The sequence below is a fragment of the Salmo salar genome, chromosome 22 (assembly GCF_965601325.2).
Source record: "Salmo salar chromosome 22, fSalSal1, whole genome shotgun sequence".
Lineage (NCBI taxonomy): Eukaryota > Metazoa > Chordata > Actinopteri > Salmoniformes > Salmonidae > Salmo > Salmo salar.
In genome coordinates, this window is record NC_138312.1 from 9,764,894 (window position 1) to 9,792,691 (window position 27,798).

Consider the following 27,798-nt stretch of genomic DNA (forward strand, 5'->3'; position numbering starts at 1 on the left):
CATAAACTAAAGAACAAAAAACAACAAACCGTGACGCAGAGGTGAAACATAGACTAACACAAAAACAATCTCCCACAAACCCAGGTGGGAAAAACACCTACTTAAGTATGATCTTCAATTAGAGACAACGATGACCAGCTGCCTCTAATTGGAGATCATCCCAAACAAAACCCAACATAGAAATACAAAATTAGAACATGACAACATAGAAAAACGAAACTAGAAAATCCCCCTGTCACGCCCTGACCTACTCTACCATAGAAAATAACAGCTTTCTATGGTCCGGACGTGACTGTGTGTGTGTGTGTGTGTGTGTGTGTGTGTGTGTGTGTGTGTGTGTGTGTGTGTTTCACCAGATCCCATCCAATTGAACACTTACGGGAGATTCTGGAGTGGCGCCCGAGACAGCGTTTTCCACCACCATCAACAAAACACCAAATTATGGAATTTCTCATGAAAGAATGGTGTCGCATCCAACCAGACACTTGTAGAATCTATGCCAAGGCGCATTGAAGCTGTTTTAGCAGCTCGTGGTGGCCCCCAGCCCTATTAAGACACTTAATGTGGGGTTTCCTTTTCTGCAAGTTATTTAAAATATGATGAAAAAAACATGATTGCAAAGAGTTCATTACAACAACAAAGGACTTATGAAACAAACGTTTAAACTAAAGGAAACTTCTTGGCAGAGAAACGTTTTGATACCCTGCCATAAAATAACGCAATATATGTCACAACAGGTATAAATATATGGGTCATGGCAGTGTTATGACCATATTATGACATGTTATGACATGGTTATAACGTAATATGAAGGTGGGTGTCAAGTAAAGTTTAACCATTAGTAAAATACAGCAGCAGATAACATAAACCAAATAATCGATCAAATACTTTCCCACTACAACTTGTCCTGATTGTCCCGATTATTTATTTGTTCTTAAATTAATCCATGGATAACAACTTGGGTCCTGAATCCCCCCCGCCATAAGACAGCAGAGCCGAACACCGCCCAGAGCAGAGCACTAGTGGACTGTGTCTCCACAGCTGTGAGAGGCTCTACCACCGCTGGCATCTGCTCCTCTAACGTCCCATCCACCATTCTCGATGGTGATGCGCTTCACCTAGATGGTAAGCAAAGCAATCTGGAGAGAAAGTGGAGCGCCTTAGAGGGTTAGACATTACAAAAACAAAGAAAGACACACTAGCAGAGGTAAAGTCTGGGGATGCTACACTATGTTGATGAAACAGCAGGAGGGAATCTCTTGCTGCATTAGATAGCTAGCTACAGAGAAAGGTCTGGTCAAATCGAACAGATTTGAATTATAATGGTCTCTCAGGCAAATACCTTACAGGTTAACACACTATTGGTATTTATTGATTTCATTACATGTTAAACGAGATGTGTCAGTGTGGATTATGTTTGTTTTATGTTGGGTCACACAGTGTCATGGTATAAAATCATTTGGGTCTATACCATCTTATATTACCCCAACATTTAATTGCTTTTCCCTGATCAGGTCAGGTGATCAGTATTTGTAACAATGTACTGTACACATTACAATTCATACGAGCCTGTCCCTCCCCTTAAAAGTTCTCAATAAGATGGCCTAATTAACACAGTTCTGCTTTGCAAACACTTAAAATGGAGTGAGGGAGACTGCTGATCAGCAAGGCCCTCCCCTGTGATTCACAATGTTCAGCCATGGATAAAAAATTCATGAGGTTATTTCGTTTTTTATGGGGCAGCTTGTAGTGAATCAGAATAGGGTAGATAGGCTGGTGTTATGACATTCCGTTTTAAAGGTTGACGTGATGGCCATGTTAAAACAAGCGCTGCCGAAAATCAACAAACAAGAGTGTCTTGGTTGCTTGGTTTTGTTCACCGTGGTGGTGGTGGTTGTGTGTGTGTGTGTGTGTGTGTGTGTGTGTGTGTGTGTGTGTGTGTGTGTGTGTGTGTGTGTGTGGGGGGGGGGGGGGGTTATGAAGAGAGGATCAAGCCATCCTACCAACAGATACCTTCATTAATAATTGACTTGTGTAATGTGAAATGTAATAATTAATAATAGTGATACACCACAAACATGTCTTATATGCTTTAGGCTTACAGTATATACTCTATTACACATACTCGTTACACATGCACAAGAACTTTGGTGAAGAGTAAAGCTTTGTCATGGATTGTACGGTGTCTGTTGTGTCCTTCACAAATCATTTCCGTCTCTTCATGAAGGACATACAGCAAGGACAAATGGACAGAAGTATGTAACCTCAGATAAGTAAAGAGAGTTTGACCTGAGCATTAACATCTAGAGTAAACCACCAGGGATGCGGTGGAGCAGTAACTGTCGATTCATAGTGCTCTTTATTAACTTTAGGCAGGGAATACAGCCGGCAGATTGTGTATGGTTCCCGACATCGGTTACATTAACCCTAATCATAACCCTAAACTTAACCAATTTCGATCCGTAGGTCTAACACAGTCTCCTTGACATTACTTTACAGATGTACATCCAGACCACCACGCTGACCATCTCTGTAAGCCTGAGTGCGTCTGTCTCTCTGGGGATGCTGTACATGCCCAAGGTCTACGTGATCCTCAGGCACCCGGAGCAGAACGTGCCCAAACGCACACGCAGCCTCAAGGCTGTGGTCACAGCTGCCACCATGTCCAACAAGTTCAACCCCAAGGCGAGCCTACGTCCCAACGGAGAAGCCAAGTCCGAGTTGTGTGAGAGCCTGGAAACACAAGGTGAGTTAAGGTGACGAATATATGCTATATATACTGAACAAAAATATAAATGCAACGTGCAATAATTTCAAAGATTTTACTAAGTTAATATGAGGAAATCAGTCAATTGAAATAAATTCTTTAGGCACTATTCTATGGATTTCACATGACTGGGAATACAGCTATGCCTCTGTTGGTCACAGATACCTTAAAAGAAATGGTCCTCTCAATGGGCCTCAGGATCTCGTCACGATATTTCTGTACATTCAAATTGCCATAGCTTGTGCCTGCCCATACCATAACCCCAATGCCACCATGGGGCACTCTTTTCACAACGTTGACATCAGCAAACCGCTCACCCACAATTCTCAAAAACAACGTTGGAGGGGGCTTATGGTAGAGAAATGAATTTCTTATTCTCTGGCAACATTCCTGCAGTCAGCATGCCACTTGCACACTCCCTCAAAACTTGAAACATCTGTGGCATTGTGTTGTATGTGTCCCAGAAGTTGTCATGGAGAGAAGAGGACCAAGGCGCAGCGGGATTGTGGACACTCATGTTTATTAAATAAAACACGTAAAGCATCCACTTGAAAACAACAATAAACAGTACTTACAACAGCAACAGTCTTGCAGGCACATACAATGCAGTGCAAGGACAACCACCCACAACCCCAAAGAAAAACACACACACCTATATAGGACTTCCAATCAAAGGCAACTCAACACACCTGCCTTCAATTGGAAGTCCCAATCACCAACACAACATTTAACAAACACAAACCACCTGCCACATCCTGACCAAGACTAACACAATTACGCCCTCTGCTGGTCAGGACGTGACAGTACCCCCCCCCCCCCCCCCCCCCCCCCCCTCAAGGTGCAGACCCTGGGATGCACCTAAAAAAAGAAAAACACAAGAAAATCCCCAATACCCCAACAAAACCAACAAACAATAACCCCTAAACAATAAGGGAGGGAAGGGAGGGTGGCTGCCGTCACCAACGGCACTGTGCTACACCCTCCCTCCCTCCCCAACCCACCTATCCTGGAGGTGGCTCAGGTGCAGGACGTGGACCTTGCTCCACCTTCGGCGTCGCCCACTTCGGTGGCGCTGCTAGCTGCGCCGGGCAGACGGGCCACTCGGGCTGACCCTGGCAGACGGACCACTCGGGTTGGGCCGGAGGACAGGAGGGCCACTCGGGCTGGGCCGGAGGGCAGGAGGGCCACTCGGGCTGGGCCGGAGGGCAGGAGGGCCACTCGGGCTGGGCCGGAGGGCAGGAGGGCCACTCGGGCTGGGCCGGAGGGCAGGAGGGCCACTCGGGCTGGGCCGGAGGGCAGGAGGGCCACTCGGGCTGGGCCGGAGGGCAGGAGGGCCACTCGGGCTGGGCCGGGAGGGCAGGAGGGCCACTCGGGCAGCTCCGGGCAGTCGGGCCACTCTGGCAGCTCCGGGCAGTCGGGCCACTCTGGCAGCTCCGGGCAGTCGGACCACTCTGGCAGCTCCGGGCAGTCGGGCCACTCTGGCAGCTCCGGGCAGTCGGGCCGCTGCTTCCAACTTTCCTCCTGTGGCTTCCTCCTCTTCCGCTGCTTGGTCCTTTGGTGGTGGGTGGTTCTGTCACAGAAGTTGTCATGGAGAGAAGAGGACCAAGGCGCAACGGGATTGTGGACACTCATGTTTATTAAATAAAACACGTAAAGCATCCACTTGAAAACAACAATAAACAGTACTTACAACAGCAACAGTCTTGCAGGCGCATACAATGCAGTGCAAGGACAACCACCCACAACCCCAAAGAAAAACACACACACCTATATAGGACTTCCAATCAAAGGCAACTCAACACACCTGCCTTCAATTGGAAGTCCCAATCACCAACACAACATTTAACAAACACAAACCACCTGCCACATCCTGACCAAGACTAACACAATTACGGCCTCTGCTGGTCAGGACGTGACAGTATGACAAAACTACACATTTTAGATTGGCCTTTTATTGTGCCCAGCATAAGGTGCACCTGTGTAATGAGCATGCTGTTTAATCAGCTTCTTGATATGCTTCACCTTATTTCAGCTTATGAAATATGGGACCAACACTTTACATGTTGTGTTTATATTTTGTTCAGTGTACATGTCAGCCTTGGCTGAGAGCACCCTTGTGTGTCTTTAAATGTTAAATGTATTTTACCCTTCAGGCACTGTAAATCACATGAATAAATTGGTTTAAGAGGTGGAAAGCAAAGTATCCAAATCATTATTTACTGGCCACCTTGCGCCGTTGTTATTTTACACTTTGATTGATGTAGGAAATGAGCTGCCATTTTTAATTTTAAGTCAGTTTGTGAGTTGGGGGAGGCATTAAAACATTCCATGATAGGCTCAAAATCTCCACTGTGTGTGGATATCACTAAGGAGGGCATTCATACCAGGAGTGGTGTACTGTATAGTCCTACTTCACCAGCTACGTCAACGCCATACACAATTAACCTATTGTATTGTATTGAATGTATGAGATCCATTTCAATACTTGTTAAACACCATATGCAACAACCATGTTTAATTTGATAATTTCAATGCATTCAGTTGACTATCACAGAAAGACACTGTTCAATATGCTGAACAGGTATATTTTCAGCAGTTTGGCTCAGTTGTGTGGCAGTGTTCAAAGCCCGGTGTAATTAATTGAGAGGTAAATGAGTTTCCTTTCTGAACCAGCTGAACCTCTCTCTGCCTGAGTCCATCTCCCTCTAATTTCAATAGCAATAAAAATGCTTGGTGGTTTCTGGGACAGACTCTGGCTTTATACAACTGTGGTAAATAATGATTTCAACCGTTGACTCAGCAGAAAATGTCTCAGGTGATGGCCAAAACACTCACCCACACGGCTGGCTCGCTTCCCTCAGAAAAGAAAAAAGGGGTCTGAGTCGGTAATGCCTGTCAATAGAGAGAGACTCTCTATTTGTGGCTAAATCTTAAATGACGGATGCATATCGTGATGATTCACTGTTCCCCGAGAGCTAGGCTACAGTATTTTGGGGATTATTTAGCCCCTGCAATTTTTATTTACTGATAACAAAAGTACAGAGATGTTCTCCAAAAATACATTGTTGACAATTTACTGTAGTTGTTCATATTGAATGCAACATTGCAAATATTTGATGGCAAAATGATGAGGATGCTGAGCATGGAGTGGCGTTACATAACATCTACACATAGGCCTTTATCTTAAAAACATTTATTTAGTTTAACGACAACAGTGACGATGTAACAATAAGTGAGGAGAGGGAGATTTGATAGCAAGCACAAATTCCTCACCTATCTGTTTACAAGGGGCATACTGTGCATGGGTATTTGAATAAGCACCATTTGTCATTGGCATTACGGACACATTGCATGATGGTGTGGCAAGTAGCCTAGTGGCTAGCGCATTGGGCCAGTAACCAAAAGGTTGCAGGATCAAATCCCTGAGCTGACAAGGTAAAAATCTGTTATTCTGCCCCTGAACAAGGCAATAAACCCACTGTTCCCTGGTAGGCTGTCATTGTAAATAAGAATTTGTTCTTAACTGACTTGTGGCAACGTAACCTAGTGGTTAGAGCATTTGACTAGTAACCAAAAGGTTACTAGGCCACACAAAAGGTTACTAGTCAAATCCCTGAGCTGACAAGGTACAAATCTGTAGTTCTGCCCCTGAACAAGGCCACAAACCCACTGTTCCTAGGCTGTCATTGAAAATAAGATTTTGTTCTTAACTGACTTGCCTAGTTAAATAAAAAAGATCAGATAAGACAGTCAGGAAAGAACTGGAGAGTTGAGGCCTGATTACCCAGTAGACAGGGTAGGAAGAGATGGAGGTCTGGGAGGGGATTGAGAGCCCACCCACTGTACAAATATGACAGGGACAATATACTGCGTTTCTATATATATATATATATATATATATATATATATATATATATCACACACTACCATTTAAAAGTTTGGGGTAACATAGAAATGTCCTTGTTTTTGAAAGAAAAATAACATCAAATTGATCATAAATACAGTGTAGACATTGTTAATGTTGTAAAGGACTATTGTAGCTGGAAATGGCAGATTTTGTAATGGAATATCTACATAGCAACCCTCACTCCTGTGTTCCAATGGCACGTTGTGTTAGCTAATCCAAGTTTATCATTTTAAAAGGCTAATTGATCATTAAAAAACCCTTTTGCAATTATGTTAGCACAGCTGAAAACTGTTGTTCTGATTAAAAAAGCAATAAAACTGGCCTTCTTTAGACTAGTTGAGTATCTGGAGCATCAGTATTTATGAGTTCAATTACAGGCTCAAAATGGCCAGAAACAAAGACTTTCTTCTGAAACTCGTCAGTCTATTCTTGTTTTGAAATTGCCAAGAAACTGAAGATCTCGTCCAACGCTGTGTACTACTCCCTTCACAGAACAGCGCAAACTGGCTCTAACCAGAATAGAAAGAGGAGTGGGAGGCCCCAGTGCACAACTGAGCAAGAGGACAAGTACATCTAGTTTGAGAAACAGACGCCTCACAAGTCCTCAACTGGCAGCTTCATTAATTAGTACCTGCAAAACACCAGTCTCAACATTAACAGTGAAGAGGCGACTCCGGGATGCTGGCCTTCTAGGCAGAGTTGCAAAGAAAAAGCTATATCTCAGACTCTCCAATAAAAATAAAAGATTAAGATGGGCAAAAGAACACAGACACTGGACAGAGGAACTCTGCCTAAAAGGCCAGCATCCCGGAGTTGCCTCTTCACTGTTAACGTTGAGACTGGTATTTTGCAGGTAATATTTCATGAAGCTGAAAGTTGAAGGCTTGTGAGGCGTCTGTTTCTCAAACTTTCAGCCTGTAATCAAACCCACAAATGCTAATGCTCCAGATACTCAACTAGTCTAAAGGCCAGTAGAAACAGTAGGAAGGGAAGCGCTACGAAGGTACACAATAGTACATTTTGGTAGACAGAAGGTGCTCTTTGGTAAAAGGGGTGAATTGGTCATCAAAAAGAAAGGAGGACCAAGGCACTTTTCATATAATTCATTAAAAAGCCTTTAATTGTATGGCATGTTCAATAGAAACAAAGTTTTAAAAAATCTGACGCGTTTCGGCTGCATGGCCTTCGTCAGGGAGTACAAAGAAATAATACAATGTCCTCTTTTGAACAGCTTTTCCAATTAGCCCTAATTTAAAGAGGGAGTGGTTACAAAATTGATTGGACGCACCTAGTAAGTAATACTATACACTTTCATTTATTTTTACTAGGCAAGTCAGTTAAGGACAAATTCTTATTTTCAATGATGTCCCAGGAACAGTGGGTTAACTGCCTTGTTCAGGGGCAGAACGACAGATTTGTACCTTGTCAGCTCAGGGATTCGATCTTGCAACCTTTTGGTTACTAGTCCAACACTCTAACCACTAGGCTACACTGTCACCCCATTAAAAAGTGAAATACTGTAGCTATGTTATCAAAAAATTCAACTCCAAGCTTGAAGTATCAGAACGCCTAGAAAGATAGTTCTAACCTTAAATATGACTGGGAGAAGTGTCGAGAATAAAAAAGTAATATATTCCATAGTACACTAGAACACAGCAAACATGAACAACAACAGTCTAAACATAGCTGAGGGCAATTGAGCAAAATATGCACTAGATGACAGCAAATGGACCTATCACGACCCTACAGGAAGGGTGAGAAATCCATATCTTCATTTAAACCAGGGTACTTAGTGGCCTGTAGTTTGTAAATCCAAAAACTTTCCCTTTGGTTTAACTGTTTAAGACGGTCCCCTTTTCTAATTGAGGCCGGAACATGATCAATACCCATAGCTTGTAGGGCGGCAGGGTTGCCATGGTGTAAGGACTTGTAGTGCCTTGCCTTGGGGTAGTCTTCATTGCCTACCCGTATGGCGAACTTGTGTTGCGCTAAGCGATCTTGAAGGCGTCTCTTTGTCGGTCCAATGTAGAACACCTTGCACTGTGGACATTCCAATCTATAGATGACATGGGTGGTTTTGCAGTTAATGAAATGCTTAACGTAATACTCCATTTTAGAAGCTGTGTCAACAAAATACTTTTTGTGTGCAATATTTCTGCAATGGTTGCACTGGTTATATTTAAAAGAGCCCTTCTTTAATCCTTCTTTAACCTGTCTCCTCCCCTTCATCTACTCTGATAGAAGTGGATTTAACAAGTGACATCAGTAAGGGATCATTGCTTTCACCTGGATTCACCTGGTCAGTCTATGTCATGGAAAGAGCAGGTGTTCATAATGTTTTGTATACTCAGTGCACCTACAGATACATCTATATATGAAACTTGGTCCAACCTGTAGCTGAAACGACATGGTATTTACTCTTAGGTGGATATAACATAATTTATATTTCTGGATATGTCATCATTGATATCCACCTGTCGATGTACTAAGCACAAAGTAGAAATTCTGCACCACTACTTACAAACCACAATGTATATAGTACAGCAATAACTTTGATGTTGCGCTGACCTTGTCTCTGTGTTGATCTCATCTCCTTCTTTCTCTTCTCTTTCAGCTTTCTCCACAAAACAAACATACATCAGCTACAGCAACCACGCAATCTAGGAGAGGAAGGCCATCGTCATTGCTCAGGATGGTCACCTCGTTGAACATTTTCTTATGCAGTGGAAATGGGGGGAAAAAATAGGGCAAGAAAATTGACATGGGACATGTGAGGATCACTAAAGAATTTCATAGGGAGTAGTCATTGTTAAGGACAGAGAAAAGACAAACAGAGATGCAGGAAGGGACCCTCAGGGGACCCCAACTGAACAAATACAGTATAATTGTGATGTTCCATCTTGTGTTGGCCATGGCAGACAAGACAAACACTTCCCTCCTGGCCAGAGTCCAGAGTACAGAGAGGATTCATGCAGGATGGGGCTTCTAATCCCTTGTCGTTGTTTACATTGCTGAGTTACCTTCTCTTTCACTATGACTTCTCATCTCAAGCTGACAATTGAAAGAATCTGTTTAGGTGTGTGCGATGCAATGTTGTAGTCTGCCAGTGTTGTCATCAGTAAGTGACATTGCTCTCAATGCTTCAGGAAGTTGCTGAAACACCAGTTTAAGAGTGGTCCGTCCTTAAATGTCTAGGAAGACTTTAAATTATGTAATTGTTAAAAAATATATTTCTAAAAGTATTCCAGTTTTTTTTTAAAGACTGGATGGAAAAAATCATTCCAACAATGCAGGATACTTGTACTCCATCATAAAAAAATAGAATGATGTTGACAACAAAGAATATGGTCATTATTGATTTTAAGCATGCCAGTTTGAACATCCTGTGTTGTGTTGTTAAAAAATATATTTAGAATGCGTTGAAACTATGTTGCAGTGTCGTTCCCATTGTTTGGGCCTGAGCCTATTGTACGTAATCTCCAAACTGGTGAAGGTCTAGTGATTGATCTTTGTTTATTTGTGCTAAAGTGAGGCCCCTAAAGTGAGGCCATACCAGCTATCCAAAGGCTGCCGCTGCCCTCTTCCCACTACGTCCGTGCTTTAATACAGAAATTCCAGACTAAAATGAAGAGCCTGAAAGATGCCCTACAGTGAAATACCATAGCTGACCCCAATCCACTTCCACCAGCTATACTCCTGGTCACACATAAAGGTTTTCATTGATTGATATGAATTATTTAAGCACCATACACCTACCAGTGCCCAGTCCACATGGGATAACACAACACTACTAAATACAATTTTCCTTTTACTCAAGGTACAGCTAAGTTGTACAGATCTAAAGCCATTAAAATGGAGATTAAGATAAAGTATGCACTGGCGAGTTGCCACACAGTATTCATTCACCCAAGATGATATCCATAACGAGACTAATTCATCACAAAAAAACGTTGTCTCTGAGGACTGTCATGTTCTGTAAAATGCTTCAGGGATATGTTCGTATACTATATGACTGATGCCTCAAGCTGCAGAAAATAACCTACTCAAGACAAAATGCAAAAGGATACAGTACTCATTTCAGTCGCCTACAGCTCTCTGAATAAATACAATATATGACCAAAAGTATATGGACACCTGATCGTCGAACATCTCATTCCAAAATCATGGTCATTAATATGGGGTTGGTCCCCCCTTTGCTGCCCTAACTGCCTACACTCTTCTGGGAAGGCTTTCCACTAGATGTTGGAACATTGCTACAAGGACTTGTTTCAATTCAGCCACAAGAGCATGAGTGAGGTCGGGCACTGATGTTGGGCGATTAGGCCTCGCGGGTTGAGGTCAGGGCTCTGTGCAGGCCTTCCATACTGGTTTCAACAAACCATTTTTGTATGGACCTCACTTTGTGCACGGGGTATTGTCAGGCTGAAACAGGAAAGGGACTTCCCCAAACTGTTGCCACAAAATTGGAAGCACAGAATCGTCTAGTAAGTCATTGCGTGCTGTAGCGTTAAGATTTCCCATCACTGGAACTAAGGGGCCTAGCCCGAACCATGAAAAAGAGCCCCAGACCGTTATTCCTCCTCCACCAATCTTTGAAGTTGGCACTATGCATCCGGGCAGGTAGCGTTCTCCTGGCAACCGCCAAACTCAGATTTGTCCGTTGGACTGCCAGATGGTGAAGCAGGATTCATCACTCCAGAGAACTAATTTCCACTGCTCCAGTCCTATGGCGGCAAGCTTTACACCACTCCAGCCGACACTTGGCATTACGCATGGTGATCTTAGGCTTGTGTGTCACTGCTTGGCCATGGAAACCCATTTCATGAACAGTACTTGTGCTGATGTTGCTTCCAGAGGCAGTTTGGAACTTGGTAGTGCTTCAGCACTCAGCGGTCACGTTCTGTGAGCTTGTGTGGCCTACCACTTCGAGGCTGAGCCGTTGTTACTCCTAGACGTTTCCACTTCACAATAACAGCACTTACAGTTGACTGGGGCCGCTCTAGCAGGGCAGACATTTTACAAATGACTTGTTGGAAATGTGGCATCCTATGACGGTGCCATGTTGAAAATCACTGGGCTCTTCAGTATGGTCATTCTACTGCTAATGTTTGTCTATGGTGATTGCATGGCTGTGCGCTCAATTGTATACACCTGTCAGCAACGGGTGGGGCTGAAATAGCCAAATCCACTAAGTTCAAGGGTTGTCCACATACTTTTGTATATATAGTTTATATCAGAGGTGGGTTCTGTAAATCTGAGCAGCCCTTTAGTTTTCCTAGGGGAAAATGGTGAGGTCATTTGTGATGTGAATTCAATGCTTCTTTTCCATCTATCCCTCTGTATTACTTTCAACGCCATTTGTGTTGCAGAAATAAAATAATGTGAGTGCTGACGAAATTTAGTTAATGTCTGTGATTAAATAGATTGATGATGTCTGCTTTTATGTCCCGACAAAACTAAAAAGGGAAAAATGTGAACAAAAAATAAACAGTGCCTGACTATCTGACTATGTATTTGTAAAACCTATTGAAAACTAATGAAGTGTGTGGCGCATGTCCAGTTATTTTTATACAAAATCACATTTCTAATTAAAATGTTTTTAAAATTCCAAGCCTCTCTTCTTTCTTTCAAATGTTTTCTCTCAGTATTGCATTTTTATGACGGAAAGAGTCCGTTGTTCAGAATGGGAAACAGTAAAGTAATAATTGACGGTAAAGTGCAACATTTGCCTGTTCCGTAATGGAGGAGGCCTCGCTCCCCTGGTCTGGAGAAGTAGTCAGACCTGTCAGAGAGAGAGAGTGATAAAGGGACTGAGGGCCAACAGGACTGACCTGGCTGTCTCGGAGAGGGCAGCAGAGGGCAGTAGTGATGTTATTAATTTAGATGCAGGAAGTTCAGGAAGCTTCAGGCTATGACCAATAGAAATCCCCGATCACGCTTCTAGGCAATGTCACGGGCAGAAACACGTCATCAGGTCTAACCGTCTTCTCACGCCAAACTATGAATGTGCAGGCCATCAAATCAAAGGCACTCCTTTGATATAAAGTTGTTTTTGAGAAAAAGGAAATTGTGTCAGTTTGTCACTTTCACAAGGTTGGAGTAATATGATGTTCAATTACTTAAGACTCAAATCTAGGTTAGTGCTTTTAGATTTCGAGAAACAACTAAGGAAGAATGGGAAGTCAATGAAAGAAGTGAAACAAACCTCGGGTTGGTCTGCTTCGCAAGCGTTCCTGGAAGTCTCACGATGTTGCACCTCTGGGTTTAGAAAGTCTGTGCTATTACATTAACTTAACTGGTGAAATAACATCACTACGTGGCAAAAACCAAACCAACAATCACACAAACTTGGTAACACTTTATAATAACTCCACGTAATAAAGCATTTATAATGGATTAGTAAATAGTTTATTCATAATTTATTAATCATCACTCCCACATTTGCAAATGTTAGTAACCTAGTTGTTCACACATTTATAAGCAACTTTTAAAGTATTTAATAATGATTCATAAGATAATTTATAAATTGTTTAATGTAGGTCCTTATAAATCATTTATTAATCATTATTATATATATATATATATATACTGTGCCTTTGGAAAGTTCTTAGGGCTAGGGTCTAGTTTCCTGAATTTCCGCCTGTGTAACGGTCGTCTGTGGAAGAAGGAGTAGACCAAAGCGCAGCGTGGTACGTGTTCATGATGTTTAATATAACTTGAACACTGAAACAAAAAAACTAAGTGGAACAAAACACAACAGCTCTGTCAGGTGAACACACCAAACAGAAAACAACTACCCACACCAACCCTGTGGGAAAAGGTTACCTATCTAAGTATGGTTCCCAATCAGAGACAACGATAGACAGCTGTCCCTGATTGAGAACCATACCCGGCCAAAACAAAGACATACCAAAACATAGAAAAAAGGACATAGAATGCCCACCTTAGTCACACCCTGGCCTAACCAAAATAGAGAATAAAAACCTCTCTATGACCAGGGCGTGACAGCCTGACTGACGTGCCCAAAGTAAACTGCCTGATACTCAGGCCCAGAAGCCAGGATATGCATATAATAGCATTGGATAGGAAACTCTTTGAAGTTTCTAAAACTGTTAAAATAATGTGTAAGACTATAACATAATTGATATGGCAGGCGAAAATCCGAAGAAAATCCGACCAGATTTGTTTTTTGTTGAGCTCCCAGGCTCTTACTATGGAAACCTATTGTTTCTATGTAACTCTGTCACCCAGATTGCAATTCCTATGACTTCCACTAGATGTCAACAGTCTTTAATCAAGGTTTCAGGCTTCTTTTTTGAAAAACAAACAAGTATTTGGAGTTTTTGTTAGGGGACCACCTGAAGCAAATCAGTCTTTCGGTGTGCAAGGGAGAGGGCACGCGCATACGAATTTTCCTTTCATATTGAACACATTACTTTCCGTGTGAAATATTATAGTTTTTTTACATTTTAGAGTACCTGAGGATTAAATAGAAACTTTGTTTGACTTGTTTGGACAAAGTTTACCGGAAGCTTTTTGGACTCCTTTCTCTGCATGTTGAACGAGTGAATTACTGAAATCAATGGCGCCAACTAAACAGACTTTTTGGGATATAAAGAAGGATTTTATCGAACACAACGACCATTCATGTTGTAGCTGGGACCCTTGGGATTGCAAAAAGAGGGAGATCTTCAAAGGTAAGTGATTTATTTAATCTCTATTTGTGATTTTGTGAAGCCTGTGCTGGTTGAAAAATATGTTGATGTGGGGCGCTGTACTCAGACAATCGCATGGCATGCTTTCGCCATAAAGCCCTTTTGAAATCTGACAACGCAGTTAAATTAACAAGAAGTTAAGATTTTAAATTTCATAAGACACTTGTATTTTAATGAATGTTTAATATTACCAATATTATTTTGAATTGCGCGCCCTCCGATTTCACCGGATGTTGTCGGCAGGTGGTCTGCTGACGGGAACACCTAGCCCTAAGAAGATTTATTAACGATTGATATGTTCTAGGGGCCATTTTGAGACCTTAAGGAGCATCAGGTACTGCTGGAATGACTTCCAATGGCATGTCCATATTTTTGATAGAAATTACACTGGTCACTCAAAGCATTAATAAAATATTTATGAAGTATAAGTAGCCCACACCACACAAAAATACTTAATCAAAAGATTTATGTAAGGAAACAAATATCTGAATACATTATTTTGCTGAACTATCCCAGTACATTTAAAGAGCTACTACCTTTAAATGCCCAGTAAAGATCCAGCCAAACAAAGCCATGTGTGAAAATAGTCTGCAGTTAAAAGGCTGAAGCACTGGATGCGTTTAAATGTTATACATGTAAAATGTCTACCTGCAAATCATATATGTAACATTTTGACCTCAATGCCAGGTAGGTAGTCTAGTGGTTAGAGTGTTGGACCACTAACCAAAAAGTTGTGAGTTCAAATCCCTGAGCTGACAAGGTAAAAATATGTTGTTCTATTGCTGAACAAGGCAGTTAATCCACTGTTCCTAGGCTGTCACTGTAAATAAGAATTTGTTCTTAACTGATACCTGGTTAAATTAAAAAATATATATCAGCAGTAATGAGGGAATAATAATCTATTAGAGAAAAATGGTCCAGTCCGGCAAGCTGTTGTGTGTCGGTTACATCTCTCTGTTTTATGATTAGATCGTGTTTGCGAGGTTGACAACATTAGCAAAACATTCAACTTACAACTCATCCTCAAGTCCACTACAGTTTTTGAGAATACAATGTTCAATATATTTCCTTTAACATCCTGTGTCGTATGCTTATAATTTACCATTGATATGTTCTATTTTGAGACCTTAACCTGTTGGGGGTAGGGGGCAGTATTGACACGGCCGGATAAAAAAACGTACCCGATTTAATCTGGTTACTACTCCTGCCCAGTAACTAGAATATGCATATAATTATTGGCTTTGGATAGAAAACACCCCAAAGTTTCTAAAACTGTTTGAATGGTGTCTGTGAGTATAACAGAACTCATATGGCAGGCAAACACCTGAGAAGATTCCTTACAGGAAGTGCCCTCTCTGACAAGATCTTGTTCTTCTTGTCTCTGTTTATTGAAGACTGAGGATCTTTGCTGTAACGTGACACTTCCTACGGCTCCCATAGGCTCTCAGAGCCCGGGAAAAAGCTGAATGCTATCGAGGCAGCCCCAGGCTGAAACACATTTGCGCTTTTGGCAAGTGGCCGATCAGAGGACAATGGGCTTAGGCGCGTGCACGAGTCGACCCCATGCTTTATTTTCTTTCGTCTTTTTACCTAAACGCAGATTCATTGTCGGAATATTATCGCTTTTTTACGAGAAAAATGGCATAAAAATTGATTTTAAACAGCGGTTGACATGCTTCGAAGTACGGTAATGGAATATTTAGACATTTTTTGTCACGAAATGCGTCGTGCACGTCACCCTTCTTTACCCTTTCGGATAGTGTCTTGAACGCACGAACAAAACGCCGCTGTTTGGATATAACTATGGATTATTTGGGACCAAACCAACATTTGTTATTGAAGTAGAAGTCCTGGGAGTGCATTCTGACGAAGAACAGCAAAGGTAATAACATTTTTCTTATAGTAAATCTGACTTTGGTGAGTGCTAAACTTGCTGGGTGTCTAAATAGCTAGCCCTGTGATGCCGGGCTATCTACTTAGAATATTGCAAAATGTGCTTTCACCGAAAAGCTATTTTAAAATCGGACATATCGAGTGCATAGAGGAGTTCTGTATCTATAATTTTTAAAATAATTGTTATGCTTTTTGTGAACGTTTATCGTGAGTCATTTAGTACATTTTTAGTAAATTCACCGGAAGTTTGGGGGTATGCTAGTTCTGAACGTCACATGCTAATGTAAAAAGCTGGTTTTTGATATAAATATGAACGTGATTGAACAAAACATGCATGTATTGTATAACATAATGTCCTAGGTGTGTCACCTGATGAAGATCATCAAAGGTTAGTGCTGCATTTAGCTGTCTTCTGGGTTTTTGTGACATTATATGCTAGCTTGAAAAAGGGGTGTCTGATTATTTCTGGCTGGGTACTCTGCTGACATAATCTAATGTTTTGCTTTCGTTGTAAAGCCTTTTTGAAATCGGACAGTGTGGTTAGATTAACGAGAGTCTTGTCTTTAAAATGGTGTAAAATAGTCATATGTTTGAGAAATTGAAGTAATAGCATTTCTAAGGTATTTGAATAACGCGCCACAGGATTCCACTGGCTGTTACGTAGGTGGGACGATTTCGTCCCGCCAACCCTAGAGAGGTTAAGGAGCATCAGGTAGTGCTGGAATGTCTACCAATGTCCATCTTTTTTTTTTTAAATAAATAGCCTACACTTTAGATGATGCCATGCAACAAGACCTAACAAATGATTGGTAAAACGTTTATTTAAGTGATTATGCCAGAGAAGCTGGTATTTGGAGGATATATTGGCACGGGTGTTGTTATGACCGAGATGAAGTCGAGGGCCAGCGAACCGTGCCAATATATCCTCCAAACACCGGCTTCTCGGGCATTGTCACTTTTATACAACTGGTCACCAACATATTCAAATAATGATTTACATATTTCATTAAAAACTTTTTAAAATTAATTTATTCATACTATTTCATCCTTCCACAAGATTTAGTCCCAACACAAATCTAGAGTTGCTACCCAAGCCAGCTGGTCGTTCATTCTATCAGTTTGGTTGCCAGAAGCACGTCCCAGTCTTTTTGTTCTATATCTACAGTGCATTTGGAAAGTATTCAGACCCCTTGACTTTTTCCACATTTTGTTACGTTACAGCCTAATTCTAAAATTGATTCGATAGTTTTTTCCCCCTCTTTAATCTACACACAATACTCCATAATAATAAAGCAAAACATGTTTTTTAGACATTTTTGCAAATGTATTAAAATTAAAAAACATTTACATAAGTATTCAGACCATTTACTCAGTACTTTGTTGAAGGACCTTTGGCAGCGATTACAGCCTTGAGTCTTCTTGGGTATGGCGCCACATGCTCGGCACACCTGTATTTGGGGAATTTCTCCCATTCTTCTTTGAAGATCCTCTCACGCTCTGTCACGTTGGATGGGGAGCATCGCTGCACAGCTATTTTCAGTTCTCTCCAGAGATGTTAGATCGGGATCAAGTCCGGGGTCTGGCTGTGCCACTCAAGGACATTCCGAGACTCCTGTTGTCTTGGCTGTGTGCTTAGGGTCGTTGTCCTGTTGAAAAGTGGACCTTCACCCCAGCCAGAGGTCTGGAGCAGGTTTTCATCAAGGATCAATCAGTACTTTGCTCCATTCATCTTTCCCTCGATGCTGACTGGTGTCCCAGTCCCTGCCGCTGAAAAACATCCCCACAGCATGATGCTACCACCACCATGCATCACCTTAGGGATGGTGCCAGTTTTCCTCTAGACGTGACACTTGTCATTCAGGGCAAAGAGTCTAATCTTTTTTTCATCAGAATAGAGAATCTTGTTTCTCTCGGAGTCCTTTAGCTGCCCTTTGGCAAACTCCAAGTGGGCTGTCATGTGCCTTTTACTGAGGAGAAGGTTCTCCCATCTCCACAGAGGTACTCATTGTTGTCAGTGATCAGGCCTACCACTGTTGTGTCGTCAGCAAACTTAATAATGGTGTTGGAGTCGTGTTTCGCCACGCAGTCATGGGTGAACAGGGAATACTGGAGGGGACTAAGTACACACCGTTGAGGGGCCCCAGTGTTAAGGATCAGCGTGGCAGACGTGTTGTTGCCTACTCTTACCACCTGGGGGCGGCCCGTCAGGTAGTCCAGGATCCAGTTGCAGAGAGAGGTGTTTAGTCCCAGGCTCCTTAGCTTAGTGATGAGCTTCGTGGGCACTATGGTGTTAAACGCTGAGCTATAGTCGATTAACAGCATTCTCACATAGGTGTTTCTGTTGTCCAGGTGAGAAAGGGCGGTGTGCAGTGCGATTGAGATTGCATAATCTGTGGATCTGTTGGGGCGGTATGCGAATTGGAGTGGGTCTAGGGTGTCCGGGTGGATGCTGTTGATGTGAGCCATGACCAGCCTTTCAAAGCTTCCGACGTGAGTGCCACGGGGCAGTAATCATTTAGGCAGGTTACCTTCGCTTCCTTGGGCACAGGGACTATGGTGGTCTGCTTGGAACATGTGGGTATTACAGACTCGGTCAGGGATTGGTTGAAAATGTCAGTGAAGACACCTGACAGTTAGTCCGCGCATGCTTTGAGTACACGTCCTTGTAATCCGTCTGGCTCAGCGGCTTTGTGAATGTTGACCTGTTCACATCGGCTACCGAGAGCGTTATCACACAGTCATCCAGAACAGCTGGTGCTCTTGTGCATGCTTCAGTGTTGCTTTCCTCGAAGCGAGCATAAAAGGCATTCCTCAATGCCATTGGGTGAATCCTGGAACATATTCCAGTCTGTGCTAGCAAAAAAGTACTGTAGTCTAGCATCCCCGTCATCTGACCACTTCCATATTGAGCGAGTCACTGGTACTTCCTGCTTTAGTTTTTGCTTGTAAGCAGGAATCAAGAGGATAGAATTGTGGTCAGATTTGCCAAATGGAGGGCGGGGGAGAACTTTGTATACGTCTCTGTGTCTGGACTAAAGGTGGTCTAGGATTTTTTCCCTTGGTTGCAAATGTGACATTTGGTAAAACTGGTTTAAGTTTGCCTGCATTAAAGTCCCCGGCCACTAGGAGCGCCGCTTCTGGGTGAGCATTTTCTTCTTTGCTTATGGCCTTATAGAGTTGGTTGAGAGCGGTCTTAGTGCCAGCTTCGCTTTGTGGTTATAAATAGATGGCTACGAGTAATACAGATGAGGATTCTCTTGGGAGTTAGTGTGGTCTACAGGCTTATCATAAAATACTCTACCTCAGGCGAGCAATACCTCGAGACTTCTTTAATATTAGACATCGCGCACCAGCTGTTATTGACAAAAAGACACACACATCTCGGTGAAACATAAGATATAACAGTTTTAATGTCCCGTTGGTAGGATAATCTTAATAGTAGGTCATCAATTTTATTTTCTAACGATTGCACGTTAGCAAGGAGAATGGAAGGCATTTGGAGTTTACTCGCTCGCCTCCGGCTGCTCAGAAGGATCCCAGATTTCCAGTGTTTTTTCTTCACGCAAAAGGCGTGGATCTGGGCCTGTTCCAGTGAAAGCAGGATATCCTTCTAGTCGGACTTATTAAAGGATAAAGTTTCTTCCAGTCCACGGTGAGTAATCGCTTTTCTTATGTCCAGAAGTTATTTTTGGTCATAAGAGACGGTTGCAGCAACATTATGTACACAATAAGTAAAAAAATAAGTTACACAAAACGCAAAAAATATCACTAAATTGCACAATTGGTTGGGAGAATGTAAAACGTCAGCCATGTTCTTCAGCGCCATCTTTATTTTTATACTGGAAATCAAGTTTATAAATTGCCTGGCTGGCAGACAAGAGAGTGGTTTGCGCAGTCAGATGGAACAGAGTAAATAGGCATTTTAAAGTCATAGATTTAGCCGGTAGTAACTTGTTGAATGGACATCGGCTGGAATGCGGTTTTAACCAATCAGCACTCAGGATTAGAACCACCCATTGTTTAAAAGGGACCTATATTAAACATATTAGGAATAGAGTAATGATTTATTACGTGGAGTTATTATGAAGTGCTTTCACAAATTCAACCAATGTGTTATAACAGTTCATTATGTTTTATAAAGAATCTATAAACTAATATTTAACAGTTAATAAACCTGTAAACTCCTTTATAAGTCATTTTAGATATGCCTTCATGTTACCGAAAAAGGATCTGTTGACAATATTATATATAACAATAAAGTTTAATTACAGAGGAACAACAAATCCTGTCAGTTAGTTTGTTCAAATTCCTGTCATTACTTGTGAGAGAGGTTGTTGCATAGATAAATACAAAATAACGTTTCCTAGCCAGAACTGATAACTAAATCTTAATTAACAGTAATACCACTTTCACGCTCAACCGCTTCCATCTCGGTAATAATAATAAAAAGAATACATTTTATTTTAACTGCTTTTCATTACACCCAAAGTCACTTTACATACACAAATCAGCACGATAAAAAGCAATAAAATCACATATTAAAATAAGTATGGACATAAAAGTACACAAAACATGAGGACAGACTAACCATGGAGAACACAATATAATGGCAGGCTAACCAAGAAAGTGAACTAGACAGAGGATAAAAGCTAAGACAACAATCACTTCGGGCTCCCAGGTGGAGCAGTGGTCTAAGGCACTTTATCTTAGTGCTAGAGGTGTCACTACAGGCCCTGGTTTGATTCCAGGCTGTATCACAACCGGCCCTCATTGGGAGTCCAATAGGGCGGCGCACCATTGGCCCAGTGTTGTTAGGGTTTGGCTGGGGTAGGCTGTCACTGTAAATAAGAATTTGTTCTTAACCTCTCTAGGGTAGGTGGCACCAAATCGTCCCACCTACGTAACAGCCAGTGTTCTCCAGGTTCCCTTGGAGAGTTCATCAATGAGCTTGACGCCTTGATAAGTTCCTTTCCTGAGGATGGCTCACCTCTCACAGTTCTGGGTGACTTTAACCTCCCCACGTCTACCTTCGACTCATTCCTCTCTGCCTCCTTCTTTCCACTCCTCTCCTCTTTCGACCTCACCCTCTCACCTTCCCCCCCTACTCACAAGGCAGGCAATACGCTTGACCTCATCTTTACTAGATGCTGTTCTTCCACTAATCTCATTGCAACTCCCCTCCAAGTCTCCGACCACTACCTTGTATCCTTTTCCCTCTCGCTCTCATCCAACACTTCTCACTCTCCCCCTACTCGGATGGTATTGCGCCGTCCCAACCTTCGCTCTCTCTCTCCCGCTACTCTCTCCTCTTCCATCCTATCATCTCTTCCCTCTGCTCAAACCTTCTCCAACCTATCTCCTGATTCTGCCTCCTCAACCCTCCTCTCCTCCCTCTCTGCATCCTTTGATTTCCTCTGTCACCTATCCTCCAGGCCGGCTCGGTCCTCCCCTCCTGCTCCGTGGCTCGACGACTCACTGCGAGCTCACAGAACAGGGCTCCGGGCAGCCGAGCGGAAATGGAGGAAAACTCGCCTCCCTGCGGACCTGGCATCCTTTCACTCCCTCCTCTCTACATTTTCCTCTTCTGTCTCTGCTGCTAAAGCCACTTTCTACCACTCTAAACTCCAAGCATCTGCCTCTAACCCTAGGAAGCTCTTTGCTACCTTCTCCTCCCTCCTGAATCCTCCTCCCCCTCCCCCCCCATCCTCCCTCTCTGCGGATGACTTCGTCAACCATTTTGAAAAGAAGGTTGACGACATCCGATCCTCGTTTGCTAAGTCAAACGACACTGCTAGTCCTGCTCACACTGCCCTACCCTGTGCTTTGACCTCTTTCTCCCCTCTCTCTCCAGATGAAATCTCGCGTCTTGTGACGGCCGGCCGCCCAACAACCTGCCCACTTGACCCTATCCCCTCCTCTCTTCTCCAGACCATTTCCGGAGACCTTCTCCCCTACCTCACCTCGCTCATCAACGCATCCTTGACCGCTGGCTACGTCCCTTCCGTCTTCAAGAGAGCGAGAGTTGCACCCCTTCTGAAAAAACCTACACTCGATCCCTCCGATGTCAACAACTACAGGCCAGTATCCCTTCTTTCCTTTCTCTCCAAAACTCTTGAACGCGCCGTGCTTGGCCAGCTCTCTTGCTATCTCTCTCAGAATGACCTTCTTGATCCTAATCAGTCAGGTTTCAAGACTGGGCATTCAACTGAGACTGCTCTTCTCTGTGTCACGGAGGCTCTCCGCACTGCTAAAGCTAACTCTCTCTCCTCTGCTCTCATCCTTCTAGACCTATCTGCTGCCTTTGATACCGTGAACCATCAGATCCTCCTCTCCACCCTCTCCGAGCTGGGCATCTCCGGCACCGCGCACGCTTGGATTGCGTCCTACCTGACAGGTCGCTCCTACCAGGTGGCGTGTCATATCCTCACATGGTCTCTCATATCATTGCTATGCAGATGACACACAATTAATCTTCTCCTTTCCCCCTTCTGACAACCAGGTGGCGAATCGCATCTCTGCATGTCTGGCAGACATATCAGTGTGGATGACGGATCACCACCTCAAGCTGAACCTCGGCAAGACGGAGCTGCTCTTCCTCCCGGGGAAGGACTGCCCGTTCCATGATCTCGCCATCACGGTTGACAACTCCCTTGTGTCCTCCTCCCAGAGTGCTAAGAGCCTTGGCGTGACCCTGGACAACACCCTGTCGTTCTCCACCAACATCAAGGCGGTGACCCGATCCTGTAGGTTCATGCTCTACAACATTCGCAGAGTACGACCCTGCCTCACACAGGAAGCGGCGCAGGTCTTAATCCAGGCACTTGTCATCTCCCGTCTGGATTACTGCAACTCGCTGTTGGCTGGGCTCCCTGCCTGTGCCATTAAACCCCTACAACTCATCCAGAACGCCGCAGCCCGTCTGGTGTTCAACCTTCCCAAGTTCTCTCACGTCACCCCGCTCCTCCGCTCTCTCCACTGGCTTCCAGTCGAAGCTCGCATCCGCTACAAGACCATGGTGCTTGCCTACGGAGCTGTGAGGGGAACGGCACCTCCGTACCTTCAGGCTCTGATCAGGCCCTACACCCAAACAAGGGCACTCCGTTCATCCACCTCTGGCCTGCTCGCCTCCCTACCTCTGAGGAAGCACAGTTCCCGCTCAGCCCAGTCAAAACTGTTCGCTGCTCTGGCACCCTAATGGTGGAACAAGCTCCCTCACGACGCCAGGACAGCGGAGTCAATCACCACCTTCCGGAGACACCTGAAACCCCACCTCTTCAAGGAATACCTGGGATAGGATAAAGTAATCCTTCTAACCCCCCCCTTAAAAGATTTAGATGCACTATTGTAAAGTGGTTGTTCCACTGGATATTATAGGTGAATGCACCAATTTGTAAGTCGCTCTGGATAAGAGCGTCTGCTAAATGACTAAAATGTAAAATGTAAATGTAAATGTAATCCTGTGGCGCGTTATTCAAAAATGCAAAAACTTCAATTTTTCAAACATATGACTATTTTACACCATTTTAAAGACAAGACTCTCGTTAATCTAACCACACTGTCCGATTTCAAAAAGGCTTTACAACGAAAGCAAAACATTAGATTATGTCAGCAGAGTACCCAGCCAGAAATAATCAGACACCCATTTTTCAAGCTAGCATATAATGTCACATAAACCCAAACCACAGCTAAATGCAGCACTAACCTTTGATGATCTTCATCAGATGACACACCTAGGACATTATGTTATACAATACATGCATGTTTTGTTCAATCAAGTTCATATTTATATCAAAAAACAGCTTTTTACATTAGCATGTGACTAGCATGTGACTAGCATTCCCACCGAACACTGCCGGTGAATTTACTAAATTACTCACGATAAACGTTCACAAAAAGCATAACAATTATTTTAAGAATTATAGATACAGAACTCCTCTATGCACTCGATATGTCCGATTTTATAATAGCTTTTCGGTGAAAGCACATTTTGCAATATTCTCAGTAGATAGCCCGGCATCACAGGGCTAGCTATTTAGACACCCAGCAAGTTTAGCACTCACCAAAGTCAGATTTACTATAAGAAACATGTTATTACCTTTGCTGTCTTCGTCAGAATGCACTCCCAGGACTTCTACTTCAATAACAAATGTTGGTTTGGTTCAAAATAATCCATAGTTATATCCAAACAGCGGCGTTTTGTTTGTGCGTTCAAGACACTATCCGAAAGGGTAAATAAGGGTGACGAGCATGGCGCAATTCGTGACAAAAAAAATCTAAATATTCCATTACCGTACTTCGAAGCATGTCAACCGCTGTTTAAAATCAATTTTTATGCCATTTTTCTCATAAAAAAACGATAATATTCTGACCGGGAATCTGCGTTTAGGTAAACAGACGAAAGAAAATAAAGCATGGGGTTGACTCGGGCACGCGCCTAAGCCCATAGTACTCTGATCGGCCACTTGCCAAAAGCGATAATGTGTTTCAGCCAGAGGCTGCCTCGATATCGTTCAGCTTTTTCCCGGGCTCTGAGAGCCTATGGGAGCCGTAGGAAGTGTCACGTTACAGCAAAGATCCTCAGTCTTCAATAAAAAGAGCCAAGATGAAACACAACTTGTCAGACAGGCCACTTCCTGCATGGAATCTTCTCAGGTTTTGGCCTGCCATTTGAGTTCTGTTATACTCACAGACACCATTCAAACAGTTTTAGAAACTTTAGGGTGTTTTCTGTCCAAAGCCAATAATTATATGCATATTCTAGTTACTGGGCAGGAGTAGTAACCAGATTAAATCGGGTACGTTTTTTATCCGGCCGTGTCAATACTGCCCCCTAGCCCTAACAGGATAACTGACTTGCCTAGTTAAATATTATTGTACTTTTTTTTACATCTGGGTAAGCCTGTGTAAAGAGGTGTGTCTTTAGTGTGGACTTGAATATGTGTATGGATTTTTTAAAACCTTTATTTAACTAGGCAAGTCAGTTTCTTATTTACAATGACGGCCTAGGAACAGTGGGTTAATTGCCTTGTTCAGGGGCAGAACAACAGATTTTTACCTTGTCAGCTCGGGGATTTGATCTAGCAACTTTTCGGTTACTGGTCCAATGCTCTAACAACTAGGCTACCTGCTACCCAGTTGTGAGGATTGTGAGGTTCTGACATGGAGAGGGAGGGAGATCCAGAGTTGGTGAGCTGCACTGTTAAAAGCCCGGTCTCCCATGTAGCAGAGTCTGGTGTTGGGGATGATGAGGAGGCCAGTGTCAGAGGAGCACAGTGAAAAGGTGGGAGTGTAGGTGTCAGTAAGGTATGTGGGCACCGGTGCTTTGTAGGTGAGGATGAGTCATTTGAAGATGATCCTGTATTGGATTGGGAGCCAGTGGAGCTTGATTGGGATTGTTGCAGTTATTGGTATAGAGCTTCCACTTTGTTTTGAAAGGAGGCCAGAAAACTGTCACAGAGGTCGGAGGTGATTGTGAGACAGGGGTTTTCCAATGGGCGGAGAAGTTTGTTGATGGTTGAGAAGAGCACTCTTGGGTTTCCTTGTTCATTCCTTATAATGTTGGAGAAAAAGAAGATTTCAAGTTTAAATGTTTAATGTCACGTGCACAAGTACAGTGAAATGCCTTTCTTGCAAGCGCTAAAGCCAACAATGCAGTGATCAATATCAATGGAGAACTAAAAAATTATATACGGTAGAACAATAACACACGAGAAAAAAAATAAGAATAACACAAGAAAGTAAGAAGCATAGAGATAGTACAGTTCGCCCCGTCCTGTCTCAGCCCCCAGTATTTATGCTGTAATGGTTTATGTGTCGGAGGGCTAGGGTCAGTCTGTTATATCTGGAGTATTTCTCCTGTCTTTTCCAGTGGCCTGTGTGAATTTAAGTATGCTCACTCTGATTCTCTCTCTTTCCCTCTCCCTTTCCCTCCCGTAGGACCTGAGCCCTGGGACCATGCCTCAGGACTACCTGGCCTGATGACTCCTTGCTGTCCCCAGTCCATCAAGTTGTGCTGCTGCTCCAGTTTCAACTGTTCTGCCTGCGGCTATGGAACCCTGACCTGTTCACCGGACGTGCTACCTTGTCCCGGACCTGCTGTTTTCAACTCTCTCTACCGCACCTGCTGTCTCTAACTCTGAATGATCGGCTATGAAAAGCCAACTGACATTTACTCCTGAGGTGCTGACCTGTTGCACTCTCGACAACCACTGTGATTATTATTATTTGACCCTGCTGGTCATCTATGAACGTTTGAACGTCTTGGCCATGTACTGTTATAATCTCCACCCGGGCACAGCCAGAAGAGGACTGGCCACCCCTCAGAGCCTGGTTCCTCTCTAGGTTTCTTCCTAGGTTCTTGACTTTCTAGTTTTTTTTTTGCCTAGCCACCGTGCTTCCACATCTGCATTGCTTGCTGTTTGGGGTTTTAGGCTGGGTTTCTGTATAGCACTTTGGGACAACTGATGATGTAAAAAGGGATTTCTAAAAACACTTGATTGATTGATTGATTGATTGATTGATTGATTGATACTCTATAAGGTAATCAGTCAATAATTGAAATACATTGATCAGGCCCTAATCTATGGATTTCACACTACTGGATACGGATATGCATCTGTTGGTCACAAATACCTATAAAAAAGGGGCGTGGATCAGAAAACCAATCTGTATCTGTGTGACTACCATTTGCCTCATGCAGCGTGACACATCTCCTTCTCATAGAGTTGATCAGGCTGTTGACTGTGGCCTGTGGAAAGTTATCCCTCTCCTCTTCAATGGCTGTGTGATGTTGCTGGATAGAGTATCCCAAACATGTTCAATGGGTGACATGTCTGGTGAGTTTGCAGGCCATGGAAAAACTAGGCCATTTTCAGCTTCCAGGAATTGTGTACAGATCCTTGTAACATGGGGCTGTGCATTATCATGCTGAAACATGAGGTGATGGTGTTGAATGGCACGACGATGGGCCTCAGGAGGTCGTCACGGTATCTCTGTGCATTCAAATTGCCATCTATAAAATGCAACTGTGTTCATTGTCCTTAGCTTATACCTGCCCATACCATAACCCCACTGCCACCATGGAGCAATCTGTTCACAGAGTTGACATCAGCATACCGCTCGTCCACACGACGCCATAAACGCTGTCTGCCATTTGCTCGGTACAGTTGAAACCGGATTCCTACATGAAGAGCACATTTCTCCTTCGTGCCAGTGGTTATCGAAGGTAAGCATTTGCCCACTGACGTTGGTTACGACGTTGAACTGCAGTCTGATCAAGACCCTGGTGAGGAAGATGAGCACACAGATGAGCTTCCCTGAGACAATTTCTGACAGTTTGTTCAGCTATTCTTTCGTCGTGCAAACCCACAGTTTCATCAGCTGTCCGGGTGGCTAGTCTCAGACAATCCTGCAGGTGTGGTTACACGTGGTCTACGGTTGTGAGGCCGGTTGGACGTACTGCCAAATTAACATAGAGAAATGAACATTCCATTTTCTGGCAACAGCTCCGGTGGACA

The 27,798-nt window shown here is 43.2% G+C and overlaps 1 protein-coding gene across 2 annotated transcripts in view; it reads left to right on the forward strand.

Annotated features, from left to right (window-relative positions):
* The window catches only part of LOC106582707 (metabotropic glutamate receptor 4), a 284,018-nt gene extending 273,916 nt beyond the window's left edge, over positions 1 to 10,102 (forward strand). For both annotated transcript variants that reach the window (XM_014166038.3, XM_045705684.2), the window contains exons 9-10: positions 2,500 to 2,746; positions 9,289 to 10,102. In XM_014166038.3, coding sequence (XP_014021513.1) covers positions 2,500 to 2,746; positions 9,289 to 9,338 — 297 coding nt within the window. In that variant the 3' untranslated portion in view covers positions 9,339 to 10,102. The remainder of the gene's footprint in view (positions 1 to 2,499; positions 2,747 to 9,288) is intronic.
* The last annotated feature ends 17,696 nt before the right edge of the window (positions 10,103 to 27,798 follow it).